General features: G+C 37.2%; 1 protein-coding gene across 1 annotated transcript in view; it reads left to right on the forward strand.

The window, feature by feature from the left end:
* Positions 1–20,654, forward strand: part of TLN2 (talin 2) — a 158,703-nt gene that overhangs the window by 53,590 nt on the left and 84,459 nt on the right. Inside the window, exons 3-7 of the mRNA XM_080351330.1 lie at positions 13,686–13,856; positions 16,609–16,706; positions 17,176–17,305; positions 18,773–18,925; positions 19,840–19,982. Of these exons, the coding sequence (XP_080207456.1) occupies positions 13,721–13,856; positions 16,609–16,706; positions 17,176–17,305; positions 18,773–18,925; positions 19,840–19,982 (660 nt within the window). The 5' untranslated portion in view covers positions 13,686–13,720. The remainder of the gene's footprint in view (positions 1–13,685; positions 13,857–16,608; positions 16,707–17,175; positions 17,306–18,772; positions 18,926–19,839; positions 19,983–20,654) is intronic.

Genomic DNA, 20,654 nt, shown 5'->3' on the forward strand with positions numbered 1-20,654 from the left:
GTTCTTATTTTTAAAAATTTAGTAATCAAAAAGCACAGAGAAGCTGCATGTCTGTACCAGAAACCTGATGTTTGAAAAAACTCATTATAACTAGCATTCACCCTTTGAGATGGCATGAAATGGTTAAGTATTAGCTCTGATTTTCATTCCATTCTGCCACCTCTGTTCAGTTGCTAACATGGGTAAATGAAAGGAGCATACGCTTAAGCCAGTTCAAGCTTGTTACAATACCATCTGCAAATCCATTGGTATTCTAGATATTGTAAACTGTGATTGGTAACTGCATTCATAGTAAATATCAAGTAGGTGATGGAGGCTGGAAGAGCTTTTTTTAGTAGCTATTTAAATGACTTGGAAGGAGGTTGCATGATCTGCTGTTTTTCGATTTGACATGTTTTATGAACACATCATTTGAGTTGTGGACTGTGCATAAACTGTTGCAAATACTTGCCCAGCATCTGCCAGGATGTGATGAAATTATCACAGTTCTATGTCACCACCTTTCTAGTGAGGGATGCATGTTGGATTAGTATTGCTGTGTTTGCTGACATGCACATATTTGGTTGATTTTTACTATTTTTCTGTAAATTTTATCTCTATGACATGAAAATTGATAAAACAAATACAGAAATTATGTTTAACACATACTGATTCCAAATTGTGATTGTTTGTGAGCAAGAGGTAGAAACATAACTGAATTAATGTTTATTTAGGTTCAGGTAGTGATTTGCTTTGTTTTGAATTCTCCAATTAAAAAATACTAGGTGGGAAGGAAAGTGTGCTGGAGTATTAATTGTAGTGAATGACAAGATGCTAATCAGAAAAAAAACCCAAACTGTTAAGCTCTTTGATTTGATATGGGTGGTTCTTGTTTCTTTTGTGTACTTTTGAAACTTGATTTAGTCTGATTGCTGTGGGTGAGAGTTCACGTTTTGAAAATCACTTCACATTCACAGTTGTTATAATTGATCTTAAGTGTCCAGTGTCTTGGCTTTTAACATCGCACACTTTGTTTCAACCTGAGGGGTAGCTGCAATAGGTACAGCTATTTGATGTAAATGTTGAAAAAATGTCACTAGTGAATTTTTCTGGTGGACTTGCTTGGCCATTTGATCCTGGACAACCTGCCTCTTCATGGAACTTCCAACAAGTGGTATTGAAAGATGCAGAGAGGAATGGCAAATAATGGTTTACATTGTTCACTTGATGTCTTTTCAAGGTTAGTTTTGCAAGTGTCACTTTCACCAGTCCTTTCCAGTGAGTTGTCATGTACATTTTTTTCTAAAAACTCAATGGTATGACTCCTGTCTGAGGCCTCTTCAATTGTATTTTGTGCAGAAAAAAGTTGCATTGGGTTGAGTCAGTAGGATCACTGTTCTTGTCCAACTGTTTTTGCAGGGAGAAATTAATGTTAAAAATTGCAACACTGGTAACGCTCTGTGTAAGTGTTCCCTCTGCTTCAAGGAAAGATGTCCTTGATGATGGCAGAGTTCTGGTCACACAACAATGTCTGATAGTTGTTGGAAAAGCAACAATAATAATCAATGTTAGTCACAGTAAGAGGTGCCTAAATAGTAAAGCAAAAATAGACTGTAAAATGTTACATATATAGGTCAGAAGTCTTAGTCTGAAGTATGAGAAACATTAGTAATTAAGTCCTTTTATGGCTGACCATACCATATAGGTTGTTATATGCTTACTAATACTGTCTGATTCTTAATTATGATTTAATTTAATCCACTATTAGCATGTAGTAGCTTCTTGAATGACCATGTATTTACCTCAGAGTAAACCCTAAGATCTTGTCTTTACTGCACACACTTACCTATCCTTTAGTTTCTATTAACTGGCTTTTCACAGTGTGCTGCTAGGAGAATAGGCTTTTCTTTACTTTTGGACTGATTTTTTTTTTTTAATTTTAACTGTAATAAGTATCTGACCTGTACAAAAGGCACTTAATGACAGGGCTTAACAAGAAGACAGGAAGCATCAGTATCTGATCCTGTTTTATATTTACACAGACACAGTGTATTATGGAAGTCAGTGTTATGTTATATGCTGAGTTCTGAAGTTACATCCTGATGGGAAAGTCAGACAACATCCAGTGTCCCCTTAGCAAAAGACACTATGGAAATGGATGTCTCCTGTGACTGTGATTTTGCTAGCATTTGTATTCCTGACAAGGCTAGTAGACTTGGAATGTTTAAATAAAAATGCTAGCTCAAGCAATTGGATTTATATTGAACCATACAGTTTTAAAGTGCACCTTTTCTGTATATGGCTGTTTAACATAAAATGCATGTTAGCGTACTCGATGTACTTTAACAGAGGAAATCTGAGTTAGTTTGCCTGATGAGTAGCTGTAATGTTCTGAGTGGGATCTGCTTTGCTGTGCTTTGCTTAATATGGATGACAGTCAGTCTCTAAACTGTCAGCTTAAATTTGCACTAAATGGCTGAGCTGTTTACCAAGCATCCTGCTTTCCAAATGGGCCTGCAAGAAGACAGTTCTCCAAGTTAGGAATCCCTTAGTCTTCATCATCAATTCGTAAAGATTCTGGACAAGCAGAGGAAGCTCATTGTGGAGACATGGTTTTGTTGCCAGCACGACTACCAGTTCTGTGTAATCCTTCTTCAAGTTCCGAGCTTACTTGTATAGGTGGAATATTAACTTACTAGGCTTCAGTTGCATTCATTCAAATAACATTTTATAAAAATTTACTGTTTTCCTGCCTCACTTCCTATTTTGGTGAACTGTTTTAAATGATTGTATTAACTGATTGTGGGGATAAATGGATCAAAGCCTACTGAAAGCCATTTCAGTGCTTGTTAAGATCACCTTTTCAGATCAAATCAATGAGAGTGGAGAACTATTTTGCATAAACCATGTCACAGAAATGGCAAAAAATAATTTTACTTAAACCTTGTTAATTCTTCTGCGTAGTCAAGCTGTTTCTGAAGACTTGTCTACCCCATCTAATTCTGGATGATGATTCTTATCAAAATGATCAATATGGATTAATTTCAGTAGCTAAATGGATTTTATTTTGTTCAGTAGTTCAGCTTTCATAATGAATAAAGAAGATTGTTAATAAAGCTTTTAAGAAACTTGAGCAGACAATTTGTTGCCTTCATGTTCCCTAAGGCAGGTAATCAAGTGAAGTGTGTATGGAGTAGCTGTTGACGATCACTGTCTTTAAAGAAAATGATCAAAACATTCCAGGGTGGCACCAGGTGATGTTCAGGAAGGTGGGAGGAAAGCAACGGAATAATCCTTACGTGATTTACCATGACAGTTTTATCTGGAAATTTACAATACTGTTTCTGTACCTGAAGAAGCAGATTCCTTCATTTTATTTTGAATGGGCAGAGCAAATTACTGTACAAAGCTCATAATGTATTCTAAACTCTGCCTATACTTGTCACTTAACAACAACAACAAAAAAAAGTATGAAGAAATGCAGAGTAATATTTAGACCACAGAAGATGAACTCAAGAGGCTGTATCCTAGCTGTGTCATTTAATGACTAAATTAACAACTCTGAGTAGTTTATTACATCCTGCTTTGGGGTGGTTGCCAAGGATAGCAGGCATAGTTCAGAACTTCACTGGTGGTTTTCAATTAATTCAGTGAAAAAAAAAAAAGCATTGAAGTGAGTGTGCTGAAAGGTTGTAAACCTAGACATAAAGGCTTAGAAATTGTCCTTCAAAACATATCATTTCAGCAATTGAAAATAATGTGAATATGCAGAGCTGTGCAAGCCTGGAATTAACATCCCACTCGATAGTTCAAGCTATTACTATTGTTAGTGTGATTTACACTCTGTGGGTGAAATGCTTCAAATATTCAAATCTGCTTTGGAAAATCAGTTTTGTATGAGCTTAACTCTTTCATAGAAAAGTATTTTTAATCTTAATTTATTCTTTTTACCCTTACATATGTTAGAAGCTGTCCATATATCCCACTGTAAGCAAGTCGCAGCTCTTGTGATGTACCTAGCAGTTCTGTTTGGTTTAAAAAAAATTAAAGCAAAACCCACCCCCAATAACACACTCTTCAAAATAAAAAAAAAAATGAAACACACACCCACACAAAAAAACCCACCACCACCAAAAAACATCAAACCCCAAGCAAACAAATAAAAATTCCTGACCAAATAAACATGTTCTGTATCTTAGATACTTTTAAAATTATACTCCTAGCATCTGTGAACATCTTTACCATTTTCCCTAGGACTGTCTTAGAAGAGCTCATCTCTACAACAGAATCACTTCATTGGGAGAGGAACATAGCAAAAGGATGTTGATTCACTTCTGATTAGTACAGAAACTAGTGTTGTTTGTTTTCAGCTTTCTCCAGCAGCGTTCTTGGAACATAAGAACAAAAGTCATGTTCAAAGAGTCATTGCCATCATGGAGGCTCCTACTCCTGAGGCTGATGACTTCTATGCTTCTATGTTACCACTAGATCCAGTCAAGCTCTTTGCTTCTGTTATCTAAAAGCTGTTCTAGCTATTTGGAGCAATGATGTTCCTCCTGTAGTCCCTTGTAATTTGTACTCCCTTTTGAAGATACATTTAAGCAAGCTAGTTTTCAAATATGCCTTTTGACTTAAAAAGCAAAGTGTAATTGAATTGCTAATAAGCTGACTGTCCTTTAAACAACTCTTAATTAGACTCAATTAATTTATCCTCTTATATAATTCTGCTTGAGGGTACTTCCTTGCTGGGTTCTTAGCAAAATAGATGCTGTTCCTGTACAACTGTAATGTGTAAACTGAGAATGGCATGATTAATGCCCACTTATGATTGAAAAGCAACTGTGAAATTAGGCTTTTAAAGATTGCTCTGGTTCACCTCCATGTTACTGTTTTTCAAGTGGTTTGTTTATAAGATTCAGTATTGCATGCTGCAGATAAATGCTTTGAATTTTTCCTGAGATTTTTGAAGGTTTTAACTGTAAACTTGCTTATCAGGATGTGTGGTGTCTGTATACAGGTATTGTGGTTGGGTAGGGCTTTTCTTAGAGCAGCAGTGCACACAAGAGGTCTTGCATTTTAATTGTCTGTGCACATTTACAAGAAGTATTTGGTATGTTGCGATAGAATTAGATGTTCAGCTGTCAAGAACAGCAGAAAATGTGTCCTGTTCTGCTGGTGCCCTGTGTCAGCAAGTGGGTGGTGGGAGTTCTGAAAAGAATAGAGAATGTTTGTCCCACTGGGTTTTCTTGCAGAGTTCATCTGGTATAACAGTATATAGCTTTGCCTTTACTAGCATGTACATATGCAGACTTTTAGATTGTGACAGTCTCATGACCTAGATTTGTGTTTGCCCAAGCCTGAATGAACTAGTTAAGAAGTATCTCTAGGGAGACAGACCTCTATTAAATCATAGTAGAGCTTTTATTTTAACCACAGCACTGGCAGTGGTGACTTTCCCTTATCTGAGTGACATAGTCCATATTTGATGATATCAGTGTGAAATGTGAGGCAAAAAACTGTTCATATCCACATAGTATTAAGCAGTGACAATATTAAGCTGACATTCTGCATTCTATTTGCTTAGCAGTGTAGTTCAAAATATCAAGATATCATAGCTCCATCAGCTGTCAGACACCATAGACATCAGGGTATGAATGGTACAAATTAAGCCAGGTAGGTATGTGAATGATCAGGGAGGCCAGCGTTCACTGGTCTGTCCTCTAAATCTCATTTCTCCCATGCATCTGGTAAGTTGTTCTTCTGCTGTTTTGATTTATCTTTTAGCTTGATGGTAGTTGATTCCTGTTGGAATTACATGATGCAAACTGTCATGGTTTAGAACAGGGCAGTAATAAACCAGGACACAAACTTCTGTCCTTGTCAATATTCAGACACACAACCTTTTACCCTGGATTACATGTCTCTTAAGAGTCTTTGTAAAATGCTTCTTGAGAGAATTCTGCTCCCCCTTGCCTTAGTCTATCTCTTTGTGCATTAGCTGATGAGGTAGTTGTAACACCAGTGCCACTTTCCCAGTCTAGCAGAGCTGGGCTCACAGCAACTATTTAGTTTCTTGGGCAATCTTTTGTGGAATTTCTGTAATTGTCATTATGCTGATTAATCTGAGCAAGATATTGTGGGACAGAGTTCGGTATGTTACCTGAGACTCACATCTATAGTATTGATTTGACCTGTAAACTTTTAAAGTAGCAGAGTTGGATCCCCCATTGATTCAGCACTCACTTAATGAGCCTGACAAAGATCCTGTAAGCTGTCTAACTAGGGCAAGTCTGAACTTGATCATTGTGGGTGTCACTCATCTTCATGCTTTTAACATAGATTCACAAACAGCAGACAACTCATTGTGTAGAAGGTTTTTTAAGGAGCCGGTTGGGAAAGCCATTTGCTGGAGCAGCAGGGAAGTTTACCAGCAACCAAAGGATCTTCAGATTCCCTGTGGTGCTGTTTGGTTTCCTGTAGATTCTCCTCATGGTCTGAAAGACTGAGAAGGTTCCCACTTAGAGCAGAAGCTTACAGCTTGGGTCACTAGTACCCTTCCTTGCAATTGCCTGGTGAGGTACTCCTCTTGACTTCTGGTGTCACTGGAATAAAACTTTGTCCAATCAAATTTTGATATGTTAAAACTTCCTTTACTCTAGAAATATTTTTCCCAAGAGAAAGATCATGTAGAGTTTTCCTTAAATTTGCTTGAAAATGGCTAGAAAGGCTGCTGCTTAGGACTCTGAATGTTTCCATGAACTCTTTTTGTGCACAGCAAATAAAGTGTGCACAGTGTAAAAAGAAGGAAGAAATTATGGAAACTATAGATACCTGTTTCAGTTTTTATTGTTATTAACAGAAAATACTTTGGCCATAGAGTAGCACAAACAAATTAGTGAATACACATCAGCAGTGCACATCTATTGCTATGATGAAAGCAGTTCAGGAAACTTTTGGTGTGTCATCATGAGTTAAAAAAAATTCATCAACTTTGTTACTGCTAAAAGCCAACTATTTAGCATATTTTAGTGCTGCTTCATACTGCAAGTATCCATAGTTGATGTTTCTAGGAAATCTTGGGGTTTTTTCATTGTATTTTGGTGCTGTGTTGCTTAACTAATTGTTAGGCAGACTGAGCCAGCACCTACAGTAAGTGTTCCAAAACATCAGATCTGGTTGTCCAGATTCATTAGCAATGTATGGATGTAATATGGTGACTGGAATTAGATGGTGCATTTTCTGTAAACTACTTTTATTAGTTTTCATACAAACTGTTTCAGGAAGTACAAAGGATCTGAGCATTTGTCAGTATGGGCAATCCTTTGTGTTGCTTTTTCTGCATTCAGGAACAACTACAGGCGGGTGGAGGTACCATTGATGTTAGTAATCTATTAGGAGGGGAAATACAGAGGACTGGGGAGGGAACTGGAAGAAATAAATTTCTTGTCCCACTGTTTGGGTTTCCTGTAGTTTATTGTCGTTGTACCAAGATTGCGCCAGGGGCCTAAGTAAAGAGTACCTGTAACCGTGCAGCATTTATACATGCTTAGAACTTAATATACATGTTTATCCCTTAATCTTGCTACATGACTGGTTTGACAGTACTGAACTGGAGGGGTTATTTTTCACCAATTTAGTTCCAGATGCCAATTTCTGGTTCTATTATTTACTGATTTTTACACTACAGCATAGTTGCTCCAGCTGTGGCATGTTGGTATTGCCTCAGTTCCAGTGCTAGGTTGGCTGTGCTGTGCAGTACAGAGTGCTGTGCTTCTGCTGAACAGAGCACAGGGCCATGAATCAGTCTTGAATGTGTGTCTGAAAAGCAGATTTCCTGCTGTGACTGTACAGTTATATTGATCTCCCACAACAGGACACAGCTGAGCTATGTGGAAGAAGGAAGTTGGGAGAGTAAATCCATGCAAAAGCTATTTGCTTCTTACTGTGGTAGCACAGACAGTAGCAGAAATCATTGTGAGGATTAATGAAGGAAGAGGAGCTATAGGATGTGTGGAAATGAGTAAGCTACTCAGCTCTGGGAGTCCTGCTAGATGTTGGATAGTTCTATTCTGCTGCTTGCAAATGACACTAGGAGCACAGGCCATTTCAAATGTCTTTCCAGTGGAAATTAAGTGTAGGTGTGCTTTGACATAAACTTTCTTCCTGTTATTTTGGGGACATTTCTCAAACAAATATATTTGTTTTCCTTTGATTTATTGTTTTGTGACTTGCTGCCCATAGCTACCTTTGTTTTCTGGCTTATTTTGTATCAAAAATAAATTAATAGAAAAGTGTTTTACAAATTCATTTCATTTCAGGGAAAATAGAATGTTCAGATCTATAAATATTTATAACTATTTAGCAAATAATGGTGTTGCATTTTTTTGGTGTTTTGTATGGTTGCTTGTTTTTTCTTTTATGTATTTAATGTCCAGACTGTTTCACTGACAATACCAGCCTTACATGAGATGAAGAGATGTTTAATTATGTAAATATGGGTCCATAGAATTTCAGAAATTTTCCTTTAATGAAGAGAGATTGTTAGAAAAAGAATAGTTTAACTGTTCATTTAGTATGTATCTGCTTCTAAGTCCACACTTAAAGTAATTTAACAGTAACAGTATCCTAGCTCTAGCTGTTGTGAGAAGGACTGCAGGGAACTTTTGGGAAGGATACAGTAACTTCAGCTGAGAATCGAAGTTCAGGCTGTGCCAATGGAAATGTAGGTGCCTGCTGCAAGCTTGATCCTCCCGAGGTACAGTGACCAGAGGCCATGGTGGCCCAGCTGGGACAGCCACCATTTCTTACCACATGTTAGTCCTGCTGCCTTGGATGTTTTGGCAAATCATGTGTATTATTTCTTCATAACCTAGTTCTGTCAAAAAGAAAGGGAAAGATTCTTCTAAAACACAGTGGCCAAAACGCACACACAAGTGTCAGAATTGGTTGAGAAAGTGATGATGCAAACAGAAACATTGGCAGCTGTGAGAAGGACAGCTAAGTGGGAGCTAATTGCTGCTGTGGTTATGGAGATGCTGAACTGCAGACAGAATGGCAGGCGTTCCTCCAGCTTGAAGTTACTTTACTCTAAACAATCTTGATATTGCCTCATTCTTATGTCTTTTCAACATGTGTTAATATTTTTGGGGTTTATATGTTTGAACTATTTTTGCATGTTTGCTTTGTTTGGAAGGTACCTCTGTGGGCACACAGAGGCCTGCTCATTTTTATTTAGCCACTGGTTAGAATCTTGTTTTGTTGGGATTTTCTGGAACAGGGGCACTGTGATGGTTCTACTTGAGGCCTTGACGAACACATTCTGTGTATTTGTAGGCACTGGGTTCTCCCATTTTTCTGTGCTTTTATTAGGAGCTCAGAGCTGCTGCTACCTTTCCCAAACCTGTCAGATCCATAATCTACTACTTTAGTCTCCAGCCTTGCAAACACAGATTAGTCACAGTCTGATTTAGAAATTACCTACTTGATTATTCGCAGAGTGTTAGACTTAGTACTAGTTAAACCATTGCTTACAAAATCCTCTTAATTTCCAGGAAACCTTTGACTTCTGGTCAGCCATTCCAGAGACTGAGTGATATTGGGGAGCAGAAAGAGTCCATTATCTGCACAGAGAAATATTTAAATATGGTGTAAATCAATGTATAGAAGATAAAGTGAACATAGAAGATATTTTTCATTTGTTTTTTTTTTCTCTGTGATCTCAGCTCTTCTTCTTGACCAAGTTCTTAGTTCTTTTGATTAAAAACCAGCTGTCCTATTTTGGCTGTTACCTAGGAGATGGAAACTGCCTGTCCCAGTTATTGCTGAAAGCCAAGTGGCGAGGTTTTGGAGCCTGAGGGTAATTTGGAGGAGGCATATGAAAACCTTTCTCTGAAGTTTGAGAACACTGTTGGAGGAAGCTGATAACTCGTGAGCTCTTTTCATAAGATCTTTTTTGAATAAAGCATGCTTTGATGTCTCTAAAACCAAGAGCACTGAGTTGGAGGAGACCACACCACTGATTTGTTTAGGTCCTTCCTTCCTTAAGGGCTTGAATTTGACCCTGGAGAAAAGGAAGGGGGTGTTGGCAGGGCACAGGAACAGGTACCTCCCTTGTAAAATTGCCTTGTCTATTAATGTAGGGCAGGCAAAAAAAGTTATTTTGCAGAGTGGAAGACCTAGGTTGAAAATTTGAGTGGGTGAGGGGAGCCACCCAAAATGTACAAGTAGTGAAAAGAAAAAAATGAAGCAGCTTCCTTATGGATGCTGTGACTCCATTTCAATGGAGCTTCATCAGAACAGATTAGATGAGCCTCTGGCAGAGACAGCAAAGGAATGCATCATTTTGCAGTGCGAGGCTCTAGGCTAGGCTGCCTCTTGAGGTTCCTTCCAGCACACATTTTTATGGCTTTTGCAGTGCATGATGACAAAGTGAAAATATTAACAAGCTGAGAAACTATTTAATGTATTTTAAAATAACCTCTCTTTTAAATCTGAATTTCAAGAAATGGGGCCTCTGTTTTTAAATTTATCAAGTGTGTGACGCAATGCTGTACTGGCTTAAGCTGCTTTCAAGTTCTGACTTTCTCTGTTCCAGATCTCACAGTTTTATCTGAATGCTCTGGTTTGCAAAATTTATGCTAACCTAGTAAAAGCAGCAGTACAAAGTGCAAAATCACAATAATTTTACCAGAATGTTTTAATTTATTTTTTATTTTCCCAGTTAAGCTTTCGTGGTCAGTTTTCCACATTTGGCATTTCTTTGCTCCTTTTTCTCCATTCATAGAGAGAGATTAGATACTGGACTGAATCTGGATGTTCCTTGATGTATGTTAGTGCCTGTTTTAAAAATCCATTTTTGAGTTTTACGTATAAAAGGGTAGAATAAAAGATTAAGTAGATTTTTCTGTTTGCAAGTAACTGTGTCTATTTTCATGCCATAATCTTAGGACACATCACCTTAAAATAAAACAACATTTTCTGAAATATTAGAAGATTCAGCTATACATAGGAAGCATAATATTACATCACCATAACTTGCATGAGACTCAGTACTGTCATTGCTGGCAATACAGGATTTGTATGGCATGAAACTTCAGGTGCTAATTTATGACTATTCAGTCACATGTCTAGTATTTTGTACCAGAAAGCCATCAATCATTTCATTACCCAGCAAGATTTTTCAGGTGGATCCTATTTTCTTCCTTAAAAGGAGAAGTTTAGTTTGATCTTCCAGAAGGTGCTACAATGTGGCTATGCAACTGTATTGTATTCACTTTGCTTTAGTGTCTGAGAATACAGATTTAGTCATCTGTATTAGTCCTTTATATGTTAGCAGAAGAGAGGAGACCTCTTTTTATGCATCTACTCAAGTTTTTGTGTGGGGGGTTGTTTTTTTTTTCCTCTCCCTGCACCACTCCCCCCCCCCCCCCCCACCCCGAGAATTATGGAGTGTGCTTGCTTTATTTCTGAGTGACTATTTCCCTTTAACCGAAGTCATTCATACCAAATGTTAAGACTGCAGCTTGCTCATGGGAAAGTTGCTAGGAGGAGGTCAGTATTCATTTTGCTTTCTGATAGACAAGATAATCAGATGAAGTCTGAAGATGAGATGTGTGTGGCTTGCAAGTCTTAACTTCAGGTGCAATAGAAAGCAAAGAAGAGAGAGAGGAAAGCTTTTTCTAGAACTTGCCTGCTCACTGGTGTCACTTTGTCATTTCCTCCTTTTAAGAAGAATAGAATATAGGTGAGAGAGATTGTTCAGAGGGTTATGTTATAATGATCCCACTCTAATGGAGCTGGAACTGTGGTTCATGCCCTTGCCTCACTGGGAGCTGACAGCCCAGGCTTCAGAGGGCACCTGTGCATCAGAACTGCCTTCCGAGCAGCTGACTCCGACAGTTTCCCAGCTGATCTGTCTCTTTTCCAGCTGTTCAGTGTGCCACTCTTTTTAACAGTGAACATAAGCACACATGAACATGATCTTTCTTCCTGGGACCATTCTGGATGGTGAAAACCTGTTCCAATCTGTGGTTTCATGGGATATTTTTGATTTTGTAATGCTCTGAGGTTTGCTTATGTATAAATGAAGTTTGCGCTAAACAGAAACCAGTTATGGTGAATCTCTATGCAAATACTACAGAGATTCATTTTTTGACTTGCAATTATTTTGTGCTGCTGCTGTACTGAATAATTACTTCTGAAATGGAAATACCTGTTGGATAGGGTTTAGGAACTATTATGAATAGTATTTTGTAGTACGGAGAGATCTTCATCAATTTATTAATACCAGACCTCTGCCTAGAATGATTAGTTCAAAATACAGCTTGTGTTGTTATCAGACACTGATAGAGTAGGAACGCATTGAGGCATGTACATGAATATTTCTGGTATGTTTTTTCACTCATTCACCCCTTTTCATTTGTCAGATAGTCTTATCGTGTCTAGAATTTCATACTGGTAGTGAGTGGTCTTGGAAGTATTAAAAAATCTGAAGCAGGATGATGTTTACTTTGGAGAGGCAGATGGATGGGCTGCCAGAAAAATATGGGGGAGGATGACATGTTAGAGTCAAAGCTGCTCCTAAATGTTAGTGGTAGAGAAATGATTTGTCTGCTATCTGTGCCTTGGAGGAGGAATGCAATCTCTGAGCTCAGTGCATTGGTGAATTGATGAAATGTAAATGGTAGTTCCTTCCTGTTCCTTAAAGTGATTTTGCCAAACAGTACTGAGTATCTGGGCTGTAAAAAAGTTGCACAACTGGAGTTTGTTTTTGTTTAACTACTGGAAATTGTCCTGCTCAAATTATCATCAGTGGCAGTAGTCCACAGGATCTCACATCCCTCTATTTAAAATACACATGTGAATTTATGCGGAAGTGATTGGGGGATTCTAGTGGATTCTAGTAGATTCTGTATTTATGCAGAAAGGACTTGAGTTCTGAAGAGTTCTTGGAGATCACTGTGGAAAGTCTAATTACGGAAGAGTGGTTTGAAATGTTATGACAGCAAGAGAAGACACTTGAGACAAAACCCAGACTATCCACAAAATGAAACAAAACAAAAAAAGCATCTGTACCTTCCTGTTTCTGTAGACAAATGCTGTCAAATTCAGTGATGATTCTGAAATAGAACTGATATGAAAAATAGCTCATTCTTGAAGCTTTGGGTAACTGCAAAACAGGATAAAAACATCTAGCAGATCTATGTGGATACTTGGAAAAAAAAAAAAGAAACGCCACAAAACACAGACACAACACAGTATTGTACACTCTGGAATCTTCAGAAAGGAGAGGTTATGTACTAAGAAAATCCTGTTTTCATTTAAGTAGTTGTTGTAAACTGTGAGTTACCAGCTAATTGAAATGTAATAAAAAGGTGTCTTGAGAGAAAATAATTTTCTGTCAGTAGTAAATAGGTTGACAATATACCCAATAAGTGTATTGTTTACATATGCACCATTTTGACATACCTCAGACAAAATATCAACCTTTAATTGTACACAAATTTTTGAAAAATTATTTCCAATATACTGAGAGAAATACATGTTTTGGATTATTCCTAGCTTAATTATGCTAATGAGACTATATATTAATAGAACTTCATTTGAATATATGTAATTCTACTGAACTATTTTTTAATCAGAAAGTCAAGCGTATTAAAACATTAAATGGAAAATTCTAAGCAATAATGCCATTACTGCTTTTCCAGATACTTCAGTAGGAGCTTGCAAGTGACTTGCCACCATGGTAGCTCTTTCCTTGAAGATCTGTGTCCGCCAATGCAATGTAGTGAAGACAATGCAGTTTGAACCTTCCACTGCAGTGTATGATGCCTGTAGAGTTATTCGTGAACGAGTGCCTGAGGCTCAGACAGGGCAAGGTGAGTTCCCCTATTTGTCCTTAATAAATTCATTGGTTGAACTGAAAATAGACATAGACCATGGTGGTTTTTTTTCCTTTCTTTGTTTTACACACTGTTCACTTCCTCTGTTTATCTCTCTAGTTCGAGGGTTGGGTTTTTTTTTAATTATTATTTAAATCATAAGGCTCTGGAGTGACAGACACAAAGTGAAGACAGATGATTAAGTGACAGAAGGTAGCTGCATTCTTTTTGTTCCTTACATTGTGACAGAGGTTTTTCTACAAAGGATACTTTTTTGTGGAACTTCGACTTCTTAAATAAATTGCTTGTTTGCCTGATAAAGGAGTTTTTTCCCTACTTAGAAAGCAATTTTTATGGTATAATTTTTTTTAAAAGCAATATTTGTGATAATGCTTTCTAGGAAAACCTGCGCAGACTTATTTTGTGCCTCACCATAGGAAGGGACAACAGAAATTGCAAAAGAATGGCTGGACATCTCCAAAATGTGCAAAGGGAAATGTTTGAAACCAGTTATTTTTATAAGTAAAAGCATCACCATGCTGTGCGTATCATAGTCAGAACGCTGCTCCATGTTAGTGAAATTTAACTGTCTGTACCTATTGAGCAACTTAGGTCAATGCAGGCCATGAAATGTGTCTTAATTTGGATGAAAACTCTGGTTTAAATGTAATCAAAGTTGTTAAAAAAAAATTCAGATTCCTCAGAATCTTTTGGTGCTATACTGTATATAATGCCACTGGAATGTAATTCTTAAAGCAGGTTGATTGAGTTTTATGCACAGCTCTCAACCTTTAGAGCTGTTTTGAAAAGTTTGTCTGAACTGTTAGAAAAACTTAACAGTAATGGACAGTATTACTGTTACTTAGAAATTCTGCTCCTTAGCAGGAGTCCTTAGAAAGCCTCATTATACAGCTTCAGTTTGCTGTGCATTTCTACCATACCGATCTCTCACAGCAGCTCTGTTGAATAGCTGTTGCATTCAGAGAAGCTGAGTAATAAATATCCCCGAACATCGCAAACCTCATAGAAAAGCCTAGGAACTCTCTTTGATTATACAGAAGGTTTTTTCCTTCATATACGATTGCAGTGCAGTTCTAAACTTTGAACAACTTTATGAAGTTGAGTGATGAATAGAAAGAAGGTTACCATAACAAATCCTTTTCCCTCCTTTGTGGCTGTGAAAATGTGTTTGCTTGTTCAGAGGGCTCGCAGAGGTGCAGTATAGACTGATCAAACTCATTCCTGCGCCACAGAAAATGTAATTGTCCTGTGTTTTGACTGTCAACCATGCACATTTCACTTCTCCAACAGGCGCGTGGTGCCACAAAAGTGGTCATGGTGTTAAGAGTGAGCTGCACAGCTACTCTGACTTCATTACTAGGATGCATCCCTCCGAAAGGAATATCAGAGCAGTCTGTTCTTCCTTGGTAATTCTGTGCTCTCTGCAAGGCACTTTCTGTGCTTCTAAAGGTCACAACCTATTTATAGGCACAAATCCTAAAAATTTACATAACTGACTCTGTACTGAATTTGTCATAAACATCTCTGTATGTATGGATCACTGGGTGTTTCAGTGGAATTTTTAATTAGGGTCAGCAAGCTAAATTTTTCTTCTTGTTCAGTTGGTTTTGGAAGGATTCTTCCTTGGAAATTGTGTATCTGTAAGTTGGTTGCACTTCTGTTAATTAAGACTAAGCTCTTTTATATGCTTGCATGAGTAACAATGTGTTCAATGTAAATGCTGTTAAATATAAATTGTTGCTATGCATGATATATAAAGATGAAACATTGTCCAAAAATTGTAGCTAGTTTTACCTGACTTTCTGATCAGAGGATCTGAACACATGGCTGGAAAACAAAGGAGGTACCACCCTGCCCTGCTGTTTAACAGGCTGAGTGCATGCAGCTGGCCAGCTTGGGTGAGAAACATCTGTTAAATTGTAGAACTGCACTTAGAGCAGGCTCAGCTGATGAACAATAGTTTACACTGTTTGTGATAGTGAAGTGCACTCTATCAATTCTTCATGCAAATATTTATCAAGAAGAGATGCTTTGGTTGACAGTCGTGGTCCTTCATTTTGTATATCTGGAGTTTAGTCTTTGAAGCCTAAGCCTGCGTTTGTTCTTATGTGACGACGAGAGTTGTAGTTTACTTGTGATCCTGAAAGCATCAATTGGCATGTGTTCAGCCTGCAACAGATGCAAGTTTTTCCTGAAGTTGTTATTATGGATATAATTCCAGAAGCCTTGCATTTTTTCAAATGCCTAAACCTGAGGTGTCTACCAGAAAGATTCCTAAGTATAGCGTAAACTCAGTATGTGAGCAATTGAAAACAAAGAATATTTTTATTTAAATAGAACTACTGCTTCAAATAGTATGCTATAGTTAAGTCCAAACTGCTTCTGCTTGTGGCTAGTCAGTTCCAAAGCAGGACCTATAAGCATTTTTAAAAAGTCAGTTTGAAGAGAAATAATTACAAATGTACTATAAATTACACAGTAAATGTGACATGTTCTTGCTTAGTGAAGCTTTTGTTCTAGTCTTCTATAAAGCCTGATACACCCTGCTATTTGCTGCCAAGCTAAATATTTTCTGAAGCACAGAAAAGATTTCTATCCAAGTTCATTAAGAATGGAAGACAAGTTTAATGGAAGCTCAACCTCAAAGCTGAATAACTTTGAATAAAACCATGTTGGCCTTATTAGATTTGATATTTTTCAATGAGTCTCCATCTCTTCTGTTCCACAGCCTCTGATTATGGGTTGTTCTTGTCAGATGAAGATCCTCGAAAAGGTATATGGCTGGAGGCTGGAAGAACACTGGATTATTATATGCTGAGAAATGGGGTATGGTGCAAGCCTGTTGCTTCTTTCATCAATGTGTGTTTAGAAAACTTGTTTCCCAAATAGCAAGAGGAATGTTGCGCATTTGGAGGGATAGGAAGGTCCTGAGTCTACTCCTGAAATGGGCCTACTTCTCTTCCTTGCTGTACCTCAGTGGTTCATTAGTCTGGTTGTTGCTGTGAGCCATCCTTCTTAAATGCTAAACTGGTTGGTGCAGCATAAAGGTGCTTTGGTCTATCCTGCCCTGTCCAGGTTTTGGTCTTGCCAGCTAGGGCAAGTTATTGAAAAATTACGTTGGTAAACTAGAAGTAGTCACTTCTCAAGTTTATGTGAATAAGTTTGCTTACACTATAACAAAGGTAAAATCCAGCTTTGGGGGTGGGGATGGAATCACGGTTTAAGCACATAAGTTATTGGGTTGGATTGTGGTGGTTTCCAAAAACATTTAGCAACAGTGATTTTTACTTCCTAGGATATACTGGAGTACAAAAAGAAACAGAGACCTCAGAAAATACGTATGTTGGATGGTTCAGTGAAAACAGTCATGGTGGATGATTCTAAAACAGTTGGTGAATTGCTGGTTACCATTTGCAGCAGGATAGGTAAGATTTTGGAACCCACTTCCTTAAAAAATACATTTTCTGTCATATTTACATATTGGTTTTTTGGATGTTATGTCTATTAGTGGCTAGAAATTGGCATATATGTAAAACAAACAAACAAAAACCCAAACCGAAAATACCACCCCAAACAAAAACCAACCCCCTCAAACCCCACAACTTTGATATCAGTTAACATTTACCAAATACTTTTTTGACATCTGTGTCTAGGTTTTATGAAAGATGGCAGCAGTTAGTTATAGTCTTAAACTTCAGTATTACAAAGTAATCCGACAGTACAGTTAGATATTATTATTATTATTATCATCCTTTTACATATGCTTTCTTGCTATGTGGTAGAGAATGGGATAAAATATAAACAGGTGCGATAAAAGAAATATTGTTAACCTTCAAATATACCTAAACTTAGGGCTCTATGTTATCATGATTAAGAGTTGATCACAGTATCATTTCATGTGTGAAACAACATATAGAAGCCATTGAGAGCAGCTGGCCAAAATGGTGTCGTATTGGTCTGTCTTTATATTAATCTAAGTAGGGACATTTTTGAAAACTAATTCATATTTACCTATAAACACGTATCCAACTTGGATTAGTTTAAATAATCTTAAACCCTTGCTTAATTTTCATTTAGAATAATAGTAGCCTTAATTTAAATTAATTTACTGGGAAAATGAAATAAGCTAAATTTAAATTCATCCATGTTGATTTTGTTTTAGTGTTTCTATGCTGGATTCTAATGTGCTCTAACTAATTTACTTGACAAATTAGTTTGACTTACTTTCATGAATTTGATCATGTAGGTAAGCATTTAATTTGCTTTCCTGTATAGCATAAGCATGCTTTACCAAACAGATAAAGAAAACCAAGCAGAATAAAGCAATGAGAGCAACTTAGCACATATGCTGAATGTTGTGAACTGATTTTTAATCCAGTTTAATGTAAAATTCATGGGAGTCTAAAAAAAAAAAATCTTTCTTACATGGTTTCTATTCCTCAGTCTGTTCTGCCACATTTCTTCTACACAAGCTGAAATTACTCAGTTCTCAGGAAGCAATTGTAGGCATCCATGGAAGGAAATTTACAATGGCATGTCACCATTCTGGAATTCATTGCTATTTAAAATTCCATCATGTTTTTAAACTGGTAGCTTCTGTTGGTAGATAACAAAAAAGCTTAATATCTTTCTGAAAATGGCAAATGCAGCATATGATGAAGGGATGATGTATTTTAAGGATATTGCCAGATACTGGAGAGATGTCTTGAGTGTGGAAATTGTAGATTATTCTTGAGATCTCCTTCCCCATACAGTTTTAGGATTTCATCTGGCATATCTTTACTATACTTGAAATTAAGATTTGGTGGTTTAATATATGGAAAAGAATATTTCACCTGTCATAAAATGTATTAAATTTTTGTTACATACACCAGATTTCTTTATAATTCTAGGAATAACAAATTATGAGGAATATTCCTTAATCCAGGAAAGCATTGAAGAGAAGAAAGAGGAGAGTACAGGAACGCTTAAGAAAGATAGGACATTGTTGCGTGATGAAAGAAAAATGGAAAAACTGAAGGCAAAGCTTCATACAGATGATGATTGTGAGTAGTATAATTCAGGATCACTCTTCGATTAATATCTTTTCACAGTATAGTACAAGAAAACCATACAGGAATGCATTTTTAGATTCTTCAGTGTGTCTCAGATTATCCTTTTACATCTGTATATATATGATGTTGTCTGCTACCAAGTTATTTTAAAATTGGGTAAATGGACAAGTTATTGCCTCTAGCTATGAGAGTTAGCAGATCTTTTGAAGTGTGGCGTGGTTTCTGATGTGGTGTTTGTTTGTTGTTGTTGTTGGTTTTTTTTCACTTTTTTGGTAGGGGAGCTGTAACTTAAGTGTGAAGGGTCACTTCTTTACTTATTGTTCTCACCTCTTCATTAAGGTTAGATATTTAAATATTGATGCTTACTGAAAGCCATTAAAAGGTAGTTTGTCTTTGAAGGTATAAATTTTAAGTGTAAATGGGGTTTGCCAAAGAACTAAGACAGTATTTGTGTTGTTTTATGTGTAAAGTCATGAGAAGCATTTTTTCTATTTTACATTAGGGCACTGAGATAAACTGAGAGTGGTAGAAAGATGTTTTAAAACTGTATTCAGAGAAGTAAACAAAACAATTGGCTTTGGGGGAGAAACTTGGTAAACTTTTAAGTAGTTTTGCAATGAAGCTTTGAAGATCTAAATTTATTATTAAAACATTGCTGTAAGTTGTTTCTTCAACAATATAAATGATGTCTTATGATGCAGTAAATTTTTATTTCTCAGCAGTGCTGCTCTTAAATTCTCATTTGTAGCAACCTTCAGTCCTAACTAGAAACAGAAATGAAAGCAACATATTCTGCAGTTTCCCGATCCAGTAGAAATGCCAATTATCACATGATTGTCACAACAGCTATTAACAGTTGCAACACTGTGTATTTAACAATGTGCATGTCTGTGGTTCTGTTACAGTAAATTGGCTAGATCACAGCCGAACATTTAGAGAACAAGGAGTCGATGAAAATGAAACATTACTGTTGAGACGAAAGTTCTTCTATTCAGACCAGAATGTAGATTCAAGAGATCCTGTGCAACTTAATTTGCTTTATGTTCAGGTACAGTATGTGGACTAGAAGTACAGGTTCTACCTTGTCTGAGGAAACTTTTGTAGGTTAATTAGAAAGTATCTGTTGCTGAAGTACCCAGTCTTCTAGAATTCCAGTTCTGGATGTGCTTCTATTTTACTTTCTGGTCTATTCCTCCAAGAACATGTGGCAGTACTGAGGCTTTGCTGATTCTTTTTAATGAAATACTTTCAACCCAATAATGGACATTGAACCAAAAATCCACTGACTTTCATGTCCTTGTCCTGGTTTCCTTAAAATTCATGAATGTATTTAGTGTGATTTTTAGTTCCTCTCCCCATTTTAGTTCTTCTCTAGGTGATGCTTTCTCTGTAATATGGAATGTCAGGTCAATCTTGGAACCAGCTGTCTGTTGCTTGTCTCTTTTCTCTTCCCACCTGATCAGTGGGAGTGCTGTTTCTGTGCTCCCTTCCCAGTCTTCAGCCCAGTGGGCACACCAGGCTGGCAGGCATCCTGTTCAAATGGGCCAGACCATGTTCCATGGTGGGAGCCCACCTAGGCAGGTTCTACAGTCTGTCAGAGGTGCTATACATACTTTAGCAAAGCTTAGAGTTTTATGCAGAAAATGCTATTTAACTGAAGGCTCCAGTGCAGTTGCCTGTAGTGCAGTCTCATATATAGGCTTTTAAACCCTTCATGGTT

The sequence above is a fragment of the Nesoenas mayeri genome (assembly GCF_963082525.1).
Source record: "Nesoenas mayeri genome assembly, chromosome: 11".
Taxonomy (NCBI): domain Eukaryota; kingdom Metazoa; phylum Chordata; class Aves; order Columbiformes; family Columbidae; genus Nesoenas; species Nesoenas mayeri.